This window comes from Macaca fascicularis, chromosome 8 (assembly GCF_037993035.2).
Source record: "Macaca fascicularis isolate 582-1 chromosome 8, T2T-MFA8v1.1".
Taxonomy (NCBI): Eukaryota; Metazoa; Chordata; class Mammalia; order Primates; family Cercopithecidae; genus Macaca; species Macaca fascicularis.
In genome coordinates, this window is record NC_088382.1 from 38,869,407 (window position 1) to 38,887,253 (window position 17,847).

Below are 17,847 nucleotides of genomic sequence, written 5' to 3' on the forward strand. Positions count from 1 at the left end.
TGGCTCTACATGGCTTGCTGTGCCTCCTGTCTCTCGGGACCTGTGAGTGTCAACTTCTTCCTTCATAAAAGTCACTTCCATGTATAAATCTATTAAAACACTTTATTGAAAAAAATCCTGGGTATTCTTAAAATACCATGGTGCCAAGATTAAATCACAGCAAGTTTTGTGGTTTGGATTTGGACATTCCCTACTTTATAAACATGATAACCCTGAATCATTTTGAGATGGTGCTGGTCTTCATCTTCAAGCTGAAAAAAATCGATAGCTTTGATATTCTTATAAGATGAGGAAAGTGAAAAAATGAAAGTTCTTCCCATTAGCTTGAACCTATTTCTTTTTAATTAATACATAATTTACATATTTTGGGGCACAAGTGATATTTTGATACCTTCATATAATGGCTAATAATCAAATCAGTATAATAGGAATATCCATCACCTCAAACATTTATGTTTCTACTGGGAATATTCAAATTCCTCTTTTCTAGCAATTTTGAAATATGCAATAGATTATTGTTAACTATTGTCACTCTACTGGACTGTCAAACACTGGATTTTAGTCCTTCTACTTAACTGTATTTTATTACCCATTCTTCAACCTGTCTTTTCTCTTCGTTTCCCTTCTTGACCTTTGGTAACCACCAGTCTACTCTCTATTTTCATGAGATCCACTTTTTCAGTTCCCACATATGAGTAAGAATGTGTGATATTTGCGTCTGTGCTTGGCTTATTGCACTTATGACCTCCAGTTTCATTCATGTTGCTACAAATGACAAGATTTTATTCCTTTATATGGTTGAATAATATTTCATGGTGTGTGTGTGTGTATGTGTGTATATATATAAATATATATACATACTGCATTTTCTTCATTCCTTTATTTATGGATACTTGGTTGATTCCATATTTTGACTATTGTGGATAGTCTAATACACATGGGGTTGCAGATATCTCTTTGATATATTGATTTCCTTTTTGAGAGGATATATATGCCTAGTAGTGGGATGACTGAATCATATGGAGGATATAATTTGTGTTTTTCAAGGAACCTTTGTACTGTCTTCTATAGTGACTGTATTAATTTACATCCCCAAAAATGGTGTATGAGGGTTCTCTGTCTCCACATCCTCTCTAGAATCTATCTTTTTTTGTCTTTTTGACAAAAAACATTTTAACTGGGGTGAGTTGTGGTTTTGATTTGCATTTCCCTGATGCTTAGTGATGTTGGCTATTTTAGAATATATTTTTTGGCCATTTGTATGTCCTCTTTTGATAAATGTCTATTCAGGTCTTGATCTTTTGCCCATTTTTAAATATTTTGTTCTGTTTTTTGCTATTGAGTTGTTTGAACTTCTCTTATATTCTGGTTATTAATCCCTTGTCAGATAGATGATTTGCAAATGTTTTCTCATTTTCTGTGGATTGTCTCTTAGTTGTTTATTTCCTTTGTAGTGCAGAAGCTTTTTAGCTTGATGTAATCCTATATTTCTATTTTTACATTGGTTATCTGTGCTTTTAAGGACTTATTAAATAAATTTTTGCCTCAACCAGTGTCCTGGAGAGTTTCTTAAATGTTTTCTTTGAGTGATTTCATAGTTTCATGTCTTAGATTTGTTTTTATTTCGATCTCACTTTTGTATATGGTGAGAGATAAGGGTCTAATTTCAATGTTCTGTATATGGATATCAAGTTTTCCCAGAACCATTTATTGAAGATACTATCCTTTCCTCAGTGTTCTTGATACCTTTGGCCTTGGCTATTCAGAGATTTTTATAGGTCCATACAAATTTTAGGATTGCTTTTCCTATGTTTGAGAAACATGTCATTGGTATTTTAATAGGGAGTGTCTTGAATCTGTACATTGCTTTGTGTAGTATTGACATTTTAATAACATTAATTCTTGCAATCCATGAACATGGAATATCTTTACTTTTGTGTGTGTCTTCTTCAATTTCCTTCACCAGAGTTTTATCATTTTCTTTGTAGAGATCTTCCATATCTTTGGTTAAGTTTATTCCCAGGTATTTTTTTTTTGTTGGCGGAGGGGTGGGGGGTGGGGCTCGGGGGCTATTGTAAATGAGATTGCTTTCTTGATTTCTTTTTCAGATTATTCACCACTAACATATTTAATTGCTACTGATATTTGTACATAGATTTTGTATTCTGCAACTATACAGAATTCAGTTATCAGTTCGAATGTTTCTTGGTGGAATCTTTACATTTTTCTAAATATAAGATCAAGTTATCTACCAACAAGGCTAATTTGACTTCTTCCTCTCCAAATGGATGCCTTTTATTTGTTTCTCTTCCCTGATTGCTCTAGCTAGGACTTCCAGTACTATGTTGAATAAAAATATAAAAGTGGACATCCTTGTTGTGTTTCAGATTAAGGGAAAAGGCTTTCAGTGTTTCTCTGTTCAGTAGGTTGTTAGCTGTAGGTTTGTCATATATGGCCTTTATTGTTTGAGGTATGTTCTTTCTATGTATAGTTTTTTGAGGATTTTATCATGAAGGGATGTTGAATTTTGTCAAATGCTTTTTCAGAATCTATTTAAATGATCATTTTTTCTTGTTATTTTTTGTTCTGTTAATATGATGTGTCATGTTTATTGATTTGCATATGTTGAAATATCCTCACCTCTCTGAAATCAATCCTGCTTGATTATGGTGAATAATCCTTTTGATGCGTTATTGAATTTGGTTTGCTAGTATTACATTGAGGATCTTTGCATCTGTGTTCATGAAGTATATGGGTGTGTAGTTTTGTTTTTGTTGTTGTTGTGTCTTTGTCTGGTTTTGGTATCAGGGTAATGCTGCCTTCATGGAATGAGTTTGGAAGTGTTCTCTCCTCTTCAATTTTTTTTGTTTTTTGAATTTTTTGAGACTTGTTTTGTGGCCTACCTTATGGTCCATTCTGGAGAATATGTTATATGCTGAAAAGATGAATGTGTCTTCTTGTAGCAGTTGGGTAAAATGCTTAAACACATTTCTGACCTTAAAGGTTATTGAATGCTTTTTTGATGAGACTCCACTTCTCAGAGTGTGTGTGTATTCTGCTTTAATAGGTCTTCCTGTTCTGCAATATAGGAGCTCTGAAATATTAAAGTCACTCTACCTTCTCCTACCTGTGTGCACTTGATGGATGTTCTCTCTTCCGCCTTTTCCTCTTTAAAGGAGCTCATCAACCATTTGCCCAGAGAGGAAAACATAAAGCAAGCCCTCTTCTCCAGAGTCTAGTGCCTCCCTTTAACCTGCTCAACTTTACTTTCTAATATGCATGCTCCACTCCAGCCTGCTTTCTGTCCTAACAAACAAAATAAATTAATGGCTTTAGAGGTACAAGTGGTTTTTGGTTACACGAATGAATTGTATAGTGGTGAAGTCTGGGCTTTTAACGTACTTGTCACTCAAATAGTGTACATTGTACCCTATAAGTAGTTTTATATCCTTCATCCTATCCAATCCTCCCCGCTTCTGAGAATCCAGTGTCCATTATACCACCCCGTATGCCCTGTATACCCATGGCTTAGTTCCCAATTATATGTGAAAACTTGCAGTATTTGGTTTCCCATTCCTGAGTTACTTCATTTAGGAAAATGGTCTCCAGTTTCATCCAATATACTGCAAAATACATGATTTCATTCTTTTTTTATGGCTGAGTGGCACTCCACGATATAGGTATAATACATTTTCTTTGTCCATTTGTTGGTTGATGGGCCCTTAGCTTGATTCCATATCTTTGCAATTATGAATTGTGGTGCGATAAACGTACGAATTCAGGTATCTTCTTGATATAATGACTTCTTTGGGTAGATACCCAGTAGTGGGATTACTGGATCAAGTGGTAGATCTACTTTTAGTCCTTTGAGAAATCTCCGTACTGTTTTTAACAGAGGTTTTACTGATTTACGCTTCCATCAACAGTGTGTAAGTATTCCCTTTTCACCACATCCATGCCAACATCTAATATTTTTTGACCTTTTAATAATGGTCATTTTGATTGGGGTAAGGTGGTAGCTTATGGTGGTTTTAATTTGCATTTCCTTATAATTAGTAATGTTGAGCATTTTTTTCTATTTTTGTTGGATACTTATATATCTTCTTCTGAAAAACATTTGTTCGTGTTGTTTGCCTGCTTTTTAGTGGGATTATATGTCTTTTCTTGCTGACTTGCTGGAGTCCCTTGTAGATTCTGGATATTTCTTCTTTGTGAGATGTATAGTCTACAAATATTTTCTCCATTCTATAGGTTGGCTGTTTGTTATTTCTTTTGTTGTGCAAAAGCTTTTCAGTTTGTCTCATTTATTTTTGTTTTTATTGCATTTGCTTTTGGTTCTTAGTCATAAATTATTTGCCTAGGCCAATGTCTAGAATAATTTTTCTAGGTTTTCTTCTAGAATTTTTACAACTTAAGGTCCCACATTCAAGTCTCGAATCCATTTTGAGTTAATTGTTGTATATGGTGAGAGGTATCCAGTTTCATTCTTCTGCATTTGGCGATCCAGTTACCCAGCACCATTTATTGAATTAGGGTGTCCTTTCCCCAGTATATGTTTTTGTCTGCTTCTAAGAAACTTTTTAAAAACCTTCCTTTATTTCCACTTTCTGTGACATTCTTCCCTCTTGCCTTTGCCTGCCAACTCTGCCTTTTCCTGGCCTTTGTCCCCCCATTCATATTTCTTCTTTCATTAAAGTATAAAGAAAGACAAAACAAAGCAGCAGGAACAACATCATCATCACCTTTAAGGCTTCCTTTCTCCTATTTGATTTAGGAGTCGGCTTTCTGGACTAATAGTCTCTGACAGGGAAAACACAGTGCTTTTGTACTTTCACAAATAGGGGAAACGTGAGTTACCAACTGTCATCAAGATGATTTTCTGTTGTGTGGGTTCCTCCTACAAATTTGGAAAGTGTACCTCAAACTGCACATGGTGACTTATGTGGCCATGACCATCTCTCATCAGGCACTATAAATAACATGTTATTGATTGGGTGGAAGGGAACGTTTCCACAACCTGACTAATCCTACACCTGCATTCTTGTTTTCTAAATCCTGAAACCAAGATATAATCATGATCCACCTCCTCCATCGAGACTTCTGGACTCATTTTGATTGTAGTGACGCTTCTATCCCCTGAATTTCTTTTGGACTTAAAGGAAAAAGCATAGTTAGGTACTTAATTTAAAAAATAGTTCCATGTATTAACCTTATTGCCACAATTAAGTGTAAGTACTAAAATAAAGGGACAGAATTGAATCGTTAAGAGGCACCTGAACATAGTGCTGGTTTTGGTGTAAGACCACTAGGCTCACACACCGGACCCTTCATTTACAAACTGTGACTGTGGACAAATAACGTAGCCTCTCTGAGTCATAGTTCTTTCCTCTGCAAAGTAGGGACACCATAGCATGCACCACCACAGAGTACCGTGGAAATGTAAAGAGCACATAGGTTCAAGGCTTATCGTGACACGAGGCAGTTAGGTGGAATTCAATAAGCATCCCCTTTTTTTCTCCCAACCTGCCCATCCTAGAGAAAGGCACAACCTCAGAGAATGTGTGTTGGATGGAGAGGACATGGCTGGCTGTGAAGGCTGCTTCCCTGTTTGTGATGAGTTAACTGGTGAGGCAAGTGAGGTGCCCCTTCCATCATTGGTACAGGGCGACTGTTCATCCCCAAGAAAGAAAGGTTGATAGTCCTTGGTCAAAGGTGGAGAAGAAGCTCACGCTCTCCAGTTAGAAGCACCAAACAGTTTGTTTAATTTTAGAAGGAGGATGTAAAGTAACAACAACAACAACAAAAAACCATTAAAAGGTTATGGTCTTATAGCTGCATCTCAGTTCACTGCTGTGCCCTTAGCCACTCTTTCTATAAAAACCCCTCTTTCTTCACCTCCTCATACCATTGCTATGGGGACCTCCCTGGGTTCTCTTCTCAGGGCTTTAAGACTAACTTGGTTTATGTGTACTGCTATGATATATCAATTAAAAAATACAGAGAGGCAAAAAATATTTTAAGTGAGGGATATCCCAGTTACTCTGATCTGATCATTACATATTGTGTGCATGTATCAAAATATCATTGGGTACATGTATCAAAATATCACATTTGGCTGGGCAAAGTGGCCCACACCTCTAATCCCAGCATTTGGGGAGGCCAAGATGGGAGGATTACTTGAGGCCAGAAATTTGAGACCAGCCTGGTCAACATAGTGAGACCCCCATTGCCAAAAAAAAAAAAAAAAATTTCAACTTGTCTCCTCTTTGTGCTCATTCCTTCTTTCAGTCCCATTGGCTTCGTTGTCCTGAGCCTTTGATGCCGATGCCTTGGTCCTTCCTCAGATTTTCAGCCTGGTCACCCCATCTGCAAATGTTCACTGACTCCTCTTTCTTCTAAGCCAGACTGTTACAATGACCCAACCCAGCTGCCACACCCAGAGATAGGGGCGCTTAGAACAACTTGGAACTGTGTCCCTAACATTGGTTTGTGGAGGCCTCTTTGGCTTGTAGAATCCCAGCAATTAACATTGTGTAAAATCTATGAGGAATGTAGTAGCAAAGAAAGACAAACAGCGCTAAGTCAAGGTACTGTGAGAACTATTCTATTTCATGGGAGCCACAGTTGGTTGATGATACTTTACATGTGTGCTTTCCAACCTAATCAGCTCTGGAAATTTAATTAGCAGTAATATATTACTCTCAAAGTAATTAAAACCTTGTCTTGATTAAAAACAGGATTGTTTAATTAAAAAGAAAAGGTTTGGCTAACCTTAACTTTCTGTTTGAGAAATGCAACGGCCTCAGCTGATTTGTCTCTTATCTCTCCCACGATCAGGCTTGAAGGTCCGCGAAGTGTTCATCAACGTTACCAGGCAACAGGTGGAGGACTTCCACGGGCCCGAGGACTATTGGTGCCAGTGTGTGGCGTGGAGCCACCTGGGTACCTCTAAGAGCAGGAAGGCCTCTGTGCGCATAGCCTGTAAGTACATTGTGGGTGACCTTGTCTTGTAGGACCACAAATGAGAGTTAAGTAGAGCTGAAGAGAGGCTTTACAGATGTCAGATGCTTCTACAGAATGTCAATGAGAGGACTTAAATTTACTCTTCTAAAATGGTGTTTTAAAATGGTTGATAATTTCCAACCAGGTGTGGCACAGTGGCTCATGCCTGTAATCCCAGCACTTTGGGAGGCCAAGGTGGGAGGATCACTTGAGATCAGGAGTTCGAGACGAGCCTGGACAACATGGCAAAACCCCGTCTCTACTAATAATACAAAATTAGCCAGGCGTGGTGGTGGTGTGCATCTGTCATCCCAGCTACTTGAGAGGCTGAGGCAGGAGAATCGCTTGAACCCAGGAGGTGGAGGTTGCAGGGAACTGAGATCGTGCCACTATACTCCCACCTGGGTGACAGAATGAGAGAGACTGTATCTCAAAAAAATAAATAAATAAGTTTGATAATTTCCTTCAGAGTACATTCAGCAAATCAGTTTGGCTAAGAGAGTCTGCCTAGATGGTCAGAGTACAGGTGGCTCAACAATGCCAGGGAAAACCTGTTCCTGAGAGAATGAAATTCACCCAAATGGATTCTACTGTTCACCATCAATGACAAAGTTCAAGGGACACTTATGGGAAAAGTTGAGCAATGACTGTTTACTTTCCAGCAAATCTGCAAAAATACTACATTAAAGATATTATGGCATTTTTATAGTCTACTGTTCAATCTCTTCTCTCTGAATCTTAAAACACAGAAATGGGTTTTAAAACTGCATTAGTTTGACCCAAGTAGGACTAAAAAAAAAAAAAAAAAAACACACACTTGGAAAAAAGTATGAAAGAAAGAAAATTGCTTTTCAGAAGAGACCAAGATTTCTTCATCATATTTCAGCATTAGTGTTTTTATAATTTTTAAAAAGTTTCATAAATACACAAACTTTTTTTCTCCTCCTTGAAAATATCCTCAACCCTCCCCACTTACATTATTCCACCTCTATGGATCCCCATAAAACCTCCTTTGTGTGCCTGGGACTGCAAAATCACCTCCAGAAAGAAATTGGGAGATGGGGGAAGAGATGGTTATTGCTGTTTTATTCAAATACCACCTTTTAAGAGCGTCATGAAGAATACAGGGCGAGAAAGATTGACTTGAGGACTCAAGTAATTTTTCATAGCAGATGTTGATGGTTTAGGGATTAAGAATAGGAGTGAAGTGCTATTTGCAGAGACATTTATGTTTCCTGGGAAATGAAATCTTCCTCTTAAAATACGCCTGTCACCTTCATTCTGACGATTTGGGGGGGCCCTCTCCTGGGTGTTGCCTGAGTTCTGATAGGCCAGGGAGAAGAGGTCACCTCATAAGCCAGGCTCTTGATGTGAGAGCCATGGGAAATATTTTCCTATAGTTATTTAGTTAATTAATTTTAGCCAACAATTATTTTATGACTTTAAAGTAGCAGGCCAGCTGAGAGAGGGAATATGTTTGCATTTAATCTCCTTTTAACAAGTTCATGTCTATGCTCCCAGCGTGGTGTCAGTCAGACCTGCCAGGGCATCTGACTTGAGTCAAGATAAAATAGGTAATTTCGAGGCTCTATCTGCAAAACAGCAGAGGGGATTTCAACATACGTCCCCTCAATTGTTTTCTGCTCGCCCTCACTTTTTCCTTTCCTGTTCTTTACTTCTCTGAGGCCCACATGACCTATACTCTGAACTACTGTAAATAGCATCTCCCTGATCTCTGCACACGCCCGTCCTCCCCATCTCCATCCTTCTTGCTCACTTAATTCTTCATTACCAGTGGCCCGCTAGAAACTTCCAGGGGTTTTGTCCAGGGAAAAACCTTGTTTTTGCTTTCAAAATGTTGCAAAGAATGGCTCAAATACACGTTTGTTAGTTTCCCGTTGCCATTCGTGGTGTACAGTATTCTCTGTCCTTCTAAACACTTTGCTCTTCTGCATGTCACCCTCACATGTTTGACGTGTGCCTTCGCTCCTGCAGTTTCTACTTTCATACATGCGTCGCATGGGGAGGAACTCAGACTCCAGAGTCCTGTTGGTTTCCAACTTCTGTTCCACTACTTAGTTTAGTGATGGTAGGAAAATTATTTCATTTATGTGTCTTAATGTTTTCATTGATAAAAGGGTGCCTAGTTCATAGAATTATTTTGATAGCTAGAGGTAAACTGTATCTAAAACTGTGCCTGGCACATGTGAGCATTTATCAATCATCAGCTATTATTTTATGATATATTTGATTCTCCACTACCATCTCTCACTTGCAGGTGTATTAATCCTGACTGAAACAAATCAAATTAAAATTTTAGTAACCTAGTAATTTTTCTATAGATTATGGATATGTGGATTCTATAAAAATTTATTCTGGGTCAGTCCTACGTCCCCAACTCTCTCAGGCATGAGAGAATAAACAATGGTAAAAATAGAAAACACTTAGGCTGGGTGCGGTGGCTCACGCCTGTAATCCAAGCACTTTGGGATGCTGAAGTGGGCGGATCACCTGAGGTTGGGAGTTCAAGATCAGCCTGACCAACATGGAGAAACCCCATCTCTACTTTAAAAAAAAAAAAATTGATTAAAAATTTAAAAATACAAATAAAAAAATTAGCCGGATATGGTGGCATATGCCTGTAATCCCAGCTACTTGGGAGGCTGAGGTAGGAGAATCACTTGAACCCAGGAGGCAGAGGTTGCAGTGAGCTGGGATCACGCCATTGCAGTCCAGCCTGGGCAACAAGAGCAAAATTCCATCTCAAAAAAAAAAAAAAAAAAAAAAAAAAATATATATATATATATATATATATATAGAGAGAGAGAGAGAGAGAGAGAGAGAGAGATGGCATTTGCTATGTTGCCCAGGTTGCTTGAATTCCTGGCCTCAAGCAGTTTTTTCTGCGCAGCCTCCCAAAGTGCTAGGATTACAGGCATGAACCACTGAGCCTAGCCCCAGAAAACACTTTTCTATCACTTCCCACCTTTTTAGAATCATAAAATATTTTTGTGGTAATAAGCTCCCAAGTTGAATAAAAATATGTCTGAATATTATTGAAGCCTATATTATCCAATGTACTTAATATAATCTCTAATATTTGCAACACATATTTAGTTTCTTCTCATGTAGCAAGTGAGAGGCTTTTTAATTTATTTAAAATTATTTATGCAAGTCAAGACATGATTTGTCATTAAATATTGCATTTGACTTGGGGACCAGTGTACATTAAAATGTAAATTGAAATTTAACTAGTGTAATGGCATCAAAAGTCAGGGGGGTGGGGGAATTGCCTTTAGGACCTTGCTTAGAATTCTTTTGATTTGCTTGCAGGGAAAAGAAAAAATGCACTTTAGAAAAAAATGTCTTTCATGTTATATGGGGATGAGAGAGATTTCTGGCTGCTATTTGTAAGCACTTTCCTGCAAGTGACACACTGTGCGTGAGGATAGTGTTTATTCCCAATAAATGAAAAGCTAAATTGGATATAATTCACTATGTTTCTTCTTTTTAAGATTGGTTTTTGAAGTACTACAGACATCTTAATGTGCTAAATGAGGATTTGATAGATGAATGTAGCTTGTGAATCTGATGACAATCATCTTGAGGGGGCTTTGCAAAATTAGTATCATTTTAATATTGTTCATTAAATTGGTCGAGTTCACCATCAGAGCTCCTTATGTTTCCTGCATTTAACCAATTATCCAGCAAGAATTACCAATTTAAAAACTGCCATGGGCTGGATGCAGTGGCTCACGCCTATAATCCCAACACTTTGAGAGGCCGAGGCCGGTGGATTGCTTGAGTCTAGGAGTTCGAGACCAGCCTGGCCAACATGTTGAAACCCCGTCTTTACAAAAAAATTACAAAAATTAGGCAGGCACAGTGGCATGTGCCTGTGGTCCCAGCTACTTGGGAGGCTGAGGTGGGAGGATTGTTTGAGCCTGGGAGGTGGAGGTTGTAGTGAGCTGAGTTCGTGCCACGGCACTCTAGCCTGAGTGAGACTCTGTCTAAAAAAAAAAAAAAAAAAAAAAAAAAAAAAAAAAAAAACCAAACACACACACACCAAGCAAAAAACTGTGAAAAACTGCGTGGGCTAAACCTCTATGGTATCTGGGACAGTTCCCCTGAGGGATCCATTGACCCATAGGGTCTTGACATGATCACCTTAGCTATTGTTTACAAAAACACCAGGAAGCTCATTGGAATTATACCACTTAGAGATCATTTGATTTTAAAGGGAAATAATATAAACAAAACATAATTGAAATAATGCATATATTCACTGAAGTGGATTTCCATGGGATATTAAGTTAAATATACAGAGTCCTAGCTTTCACCCCAGGCTTTCAGGTTGAGACTGGAGAAAGGACCTAGAAAGGTGTGTTTGTATCAAGTTGTATCCAAGTGATTCTATGATCACCTTTGAGATGTCTTGCCCAGAAGCAGTGTTTCTCAAACCTTAATATGCCTGCAAATCAACTACGATCCTATTAAAATGCTGGTGATTCGGTTAAAATGATTCAGTATGGCTGGTATGAGGCCTGCAATTTTATATTTCTAATGAACTCCCTGGATATGTACGGATGCTGCCAGTGGGTCTGTGGACCATAGTTTTAGTAACAAGACCCTAGAATATGTTTCTGAAGCACTATTTGGAGAGTGTTGATTTAACCATTCCCCCAAATTCCTCATTTAACAGCTGGGAAAGTGATGTTTCAAAAGGCAAAAGGTTAGGTGAGCTGGATATGTTGGTGTATCCCTGTAGTCATGGCTACTCAGGAGGCTGAGGCAGGAGGATCCGTTGAGCCCAGGAGCTTGGGGCTGTTACGTGCTATGATCACACCTGTGAATAGCCCCTGCCCTCCAGCCTGGGGCACACAGCAAGAACCTATCTCTTAGGAAAGAAAAAGAAAAGAAAAAAAGTTAGATGACCAAAGGTCACCCAGCTGATAGCAAACATGGAACCAGGTCCTAAATCTTTTAAACTCTCACCCTGAGTGCTGTTGGCACTAAGGTATGTTGATCCTTTTCTGTTAAATGGGAGTTTAAAAAACATAATGAAAAAAATTCATGTACATTTGAGTGTTTCCTTGAGGAAAGCTATAATAGCTTTCCTTTCTTACTCTGTTTAAGAGCAAATTGTATTCCTCCTCATGGTCCAGTTGTGTGTGTGTGTGTACACATGCATGCACACACATTTTGTTTAAGGAGCCAAAGTGCCTGTTATCTTAAACTATTGTTTTTTTCCTTAATAATTCCACACTGTGTCAGGAAGATGTTGGCGGCTGTCCAACTGCCTGGGGCTGGAAATTGAGGAGGCCTAGTTTCAAAAGTGATTTTATAAAGGTAAAAATAAATAAATAAAACCAACCTACATTTACCCCACAAAATTGGCAGAAGTCTGTCTCTAGGGAATGACTCCCACGGGCCTCCTCTCGTTTGTGTGGTTCAATAGAGCCAGAGATAGACGGGCACGCCATGGCATCTGTTACTTCTGCTGCTGGACGGTTGTCAAAACTAGGAATATTCAATTATTTGTAGTTGTTTATTTCATGTGTGAACATTTGGCTGCCTAGCCCTTTATTTTCTTCCCTGTTTTTCTCCTTCTTCTTCATCTGCTTATAAAATGTTGGACCTGTACCACTAACCCTTGTCCGGGCAAACTTTTCTTAACACCTGGGCCTTTTCTCCCATATGATTGTTGGGATTGGAGAAGAAAGGGAATGTTTGCCTCTTTTAGTCAAGCCTGTTATAGTAAGTTAGCCACTTGAAAGAAAACACAGCAGAAAACCACTATTTTGTTTGTTTGTTTTTTAATGTATAAAATGTGATACATCCTGAATATAATTTAAATATGCTGCTGATTTAAGACACCCCTAAAATATCTATGCAATTGTGCCAAGAAGGAGTAAAGAAATTAAAGAGAATTTCATTCAAAAGCTTTGAAACTCCCATAGTCAAAGCAGTATTATTTTCATTTGCTTTTTGAAGGGTAAGCATTTTTTGAAAATGATGGAACAGAGACATCAAATGAAACCTCAATTATGGATCTTGGCTTCATGGCTGATAAATAATTTTACTTACTAATAACTGTTAATAGCCCTCTGCTACCCACAAATTTAAATATGTAAATAAATACATCTAGGCACATCTTCCTGGCTTACAGATGCAGCCTTCCTGTACATTTCCATTCTTATCTCCAAAGATATCCCTACAAGTGTTCTTTGTCCCCTTGAGTGGCATGACCTAGATGCTTAGAGTCTGGGATGCGGGACTCGCTTTCCCCCTCCTTGACTTGCTTATCTATTTTTTCCTCCTTGGAACATATTCTGTGGCCCATCTCACACTCCTGTCTCTCCCTAAATCCAAGGGCCGTCTTGCATGCTGTTTCCTTCACAAAACCTACTTTAGCAAATCCCCTATCACTTGTTTGATCTCAGCAGCCTCACATACCAAGTAAGTCATTAAAAGGAATGCTCTCTAGCATCCCCAGCTTCAAAATTTCGTAAATTCTAAGGATCTAACTCTGAGTTTTCAAAGCATCTATTTAGTACTTCTACCACACTACTTAAAATACCCCAAATGATAGTTATTTTGAAGGTATTTGTGGATTTATGTCCCTAGTTAGTTTATAAACTGCTTGAGGATTCAACCTGCATTACCCTCTTTTTCTTAACTCTCTAGCCTAGTACACAATCTTACATATTACCTTTGTTTTGTAAATGTATTTGGCTTGAAAAGCAACCCTACCAGTGTAGGATATGGCTCTAGGAAAAGAGGTTTGTTAGCTGTAGGTCATGATTGTACCATGGAGCTAACATGGCATCTGGCTTCTTAGTGAATTCATAGCTTACACTGACAGAGAAGGGTCATCTTTGTCCTTTCTTGTTTGTGCACTCCTAGCAGTACTACAATGAAGCCATTCTAGAATGGGAATGGAAGTTAGGAAGCATAAGATTCACTAACTCTGTGTTGTTCAGTATACAGCTCTGGAAGAGGTCTAAACTGCCAATAATACCTCCACTGCTCCCTTCCTTTCTGTTCAGAATGTGGATATATTCCCATAGCATGGAACATAATATTAAGACCAATGCTCAACACTTGGTATAAATCATACAGAAGCTTGAAACTCTCCTTCCTCTCCCATGGAAAAAAAGTATCCAAAGCCAAGAAACAATATTATTCTACTCTGTGAATGCTCAGTCCTTTTCCTTGGACTGAAATTAATGTATAGGAGTACTATTGCAGGGGATGAAAAAGTTTAGACCTCCAAATAAAGTTGTGCATCTAGCCAAGTAATAGCATCTAGCCAAGTAAAAGGATGTATGTTGAAATACAGCTCCTCTCCTTCAGGTGGATGCAATCACATTCCGGACTATGCATTCACTAGCCAAGATGCCAGTCACTCTAGAATATGATTTCATCCACCTGAAGGAAAGGAGGCTAGTTTTTCCGGGCACATAGGTACTATTTTCTCACCAGGCCTTGTGCCTATGGGTGTCCAGTTTACACAAAGTTACCACATAGACTTTTTGCAGCAGTACCATGTACATGATTTACAGGACCCAGTGCAAAATGAAAATATGGAGCCCTTTGTTCAAACGTTATTAAGAGTTTTGAGCAATCAACAGCAAGAGCATTAAATCAAGCGTGGAACTCTGTGCAACTGCATGGGACACCCACCCATGAAGTTGGCTCTGAGTGACAGTAATGGCGATAGTTCAAGAAATCATTTCAAATATGCAGTCGTTACATAAAAAGCAAATAATTGGCCTAGAAAAGGTAGGTATGAATTCAAAGCGTCTGATGTAGAATTGGGACAGGATTATTCTGTTTGATCGAATGCCAGAGGCAGCATCACATGAGCTGAGTTTTAAGGTCGCACATTTGGGGTTGAGCTAACAACTAGAAATGCCCATTGATGAGACAGTCTTCCTATGGCCACAGCTCCCTATAACCTGTACATTGACAGGCAAGGAATACATATCTAACAGTGATACTGGGGAATGAATCCTGCATTCAATAAGTAGGTGATGTATGAACTAACAGAGTTTTATTGTTTGTTTGTTTTTTTTTTTTGGAGACAGAGTCTTACTCTGTCGCATAGGCTGGAGTGCAGTTGTGCAATCTCAGCTCACTACATGCTCCACCTCCCAGGTTCATGCCGTTCTCTTGCCTCAGCCTCCTGAGTAGCTGGGACCACAGGTGCCCACCACCACGTCCGGCTAATTTTTTTATATTTTTAGTAGAGACAGGGTATCACTGTGTTAGCCAGGATGGTCTCGATCTCCTGACCTCCTGATCCGCCCTCCTCAGCCTCCCAAAGTGCTGGGATTACAGGCATGAGCCACCGCACCTGGTGACTAACAGAGTTTTAAAACGTTTAACGTAATTTCAGACTTTCAGAAAAGTTACAATATATACAAAGAATTCCCTTAAGCCCTTCACTGAGAATTTTCAAACATTAACATTTTACTACGTTAGTGTGATCTCTTTCTGTGTTTATTATCTATATGTTTATTTATATAGAGAAAATTAAATTTTTTTCAGAACTGTTTTAGATTAAGGTGCAGATAGGATACCCCTTGTTTGTAAATGCTTCATGGTGTATGTTTTAAAATCAAGGACATTTTCTGACATAACTAATATCATTATCAATAATTTGACAAAATACTATTATCTATTCTAGGGGGCTTATCGTAGTTTATCAGTTGTGCAATAATGTCCTTTAATAACAAATTCCTAGATCATGTGTTACATTCAGTTGTGAAGTCAGTTTAGCATTCTTTAATCCGGATGGGTCCCTGGTCTTCCTTTGTCTTTGATGATGTTGAGTTTTTGGAGAGTGAAAGTTCATTGTTCTATTTACTGCCCCTCAATTTGAACATGGGAAAAGGAAACAGCACCCCTGAAGGGGCTCCCCCTCGCCAAATCTGGGACAACTTGAGCATCAAAATAAATGATAGCAAAGATTGTAGCTCATGAAATAAGAATCTGTGGATCTATACTGATATTTTAAAAGATGAATGAATGAATGAACGAATGAACATATAAGTAAATGGTGCAAGGGAGAGCTCTTTCTTATTGTAAAGACATCTGTAAAATATGAATTGATGCGCACAAGCATCAGTGTGGAGGCTAAAACTAATGGGTGAAAGTTTCAGGAAAACTGGATATTTATATAATCTGGATGTATCACTTCGCAAGATACTTATTAATTATAAAGGGTCAACTAGATAATAGCATTGCAAAGGAAAATCCTGTAATACACCACTTTGATCAAATAATCAATGTTAACATCACCAAAAATGGGTCAAATCAACAGTATGTGTCTCCTGATGTGATACGCCCAGGAGACTATATCACTTCAATGATATCCTTAGAAAAATGTGACCTGGCGCAGTAGCTCATGCCTGTAATCCTAGCACTTTGGGAGGCTGAGGTGGATGGATCACTTGAGGTCAGGAGTTGGAGACCAGCCTGGCCAACATGACGAAACCCCATCTCTACTAAACATACAAAAATTAGCCAGGTGTGGTGGTACCTGCCTGTAATCCCAGCTACTCGGGAGGCTGAGGCAGGAGAATCGCTTGAACCCAGGGGGTTCAGGTTGCGGTGAGCAGAAATTGTGCCATTGCACTCCAGCCTGCAGCACAAGAGTGAAACTCTGTCTCAAAAAAAAAAACAAAAACAAAAAACAAAACAAAAAAAAAACGAAAAGAAAAAAGAAAAATGTCTAATCTGTGTTTAACCAGAGGAAGGCATTACACAAACCTGTGTTGAGGAACTTTTAAAGTAATAGTTCATTTAACTGTGTTTCTCAAAATGCTGTCTACATATGGAATACTGCTTGGTGTTCCAGGAATATAAGAAGCCACCAGATAGACATGGCATATCTTTCTGAAGCATGAATTATATTCCCCTTTAGATCTGTGAAAACAGAACATGGATACAGTATGGAGTGAAATGCAAAAACTTGCATGAATTTTGAAGATTTAATTTGAAACTTCAAAGTTACTTTGTGCCTGCCACATCTTTTTAGGTTCCATCCGTAGATGGCATGGGGTTAATCAATTTTCTCCTTTTTTAGTAGAAGCATTTTAATAGGCAGTGTGAGCAACACTGAACTGTAAGAGACTCTGGTTCTAGGAACAGAGAATGACTTGTGTGTAATTAATATAAGCTGTGCTACTTTTGCTTAATTAACACATGCACAGTGAAGAGCACCAAGACGGGAACCACGAAGGCAGAAGCGTATTCCACATCTTACTGTGGATGGTGAAAAAGACAATTTCCCCAAATAGTATTCCTTCATGCTATTTATTGCCAACCATTATTTTACCAAGAAGAATTTGCAGAAATATAGCTACCACCTTTGAAGGAAATCGCAACTTAATTCAGTCTGCCATTCTGATGGTGAAATTCACCATAAAATTTCCTGGAAGATGGCCATTTCCATAAAAACCTCAGTAAAAGTTTATCAGGGGAGAGGATATAGATTTTATTTCAATTCAACTCTCATTTTCTCCACTAAAGGAGCCTTCTGACAGATAATACAAAGAGCTGATAAGCAAAACAAACAAAAATCTTACCTTAGTTAATCTTTGGGGATTCTTTGAGCCTAAGAATGTCATCTTAGATTATTTCACATCCTTCCACCAGCTAAGTAAGGATGAGAAGGTGCATTCCAGAAACTTGCCAAGTGGTAAAAGAATACTAACTAAGGTGTAACAGTATCAGGTATCCATGAATAATTATCTAGCATGTTCTAGGCAGCATCATAATTAATAAAATATTGTCCCTTTCTTTGAAGAGTTTATAATCTAATAAGGGAGATACAAA

General features: G+C 38.4%; 1 protein-coding gene across 6 annotated transcripts in view; it reads left to right on the forward strand.

The window, feature by feature from the left end:
* UNC5D (unc-5 netrin receptor D) overlaps window positions 1-17,847 on the forward strand; it is a 571,888-nt gene that overhangs the window by 337,349 nt on the left and 216,692 nt on the right. For all 6 annotated transcript variants that reach the window (XM_005563042.5, XM_073999971.1, XM_005563044.5 and 3 more), the window contains exon 3: window positions 6,838-6,981. In XM_005563042.5, the coding sequence (XP_005563099.2) occupies window positions 6,838-6,981 (144 nt within the window). The remainder of the gene's footprint in view (window positions 1-6,837; window positions 6,982-17,847) is intronic.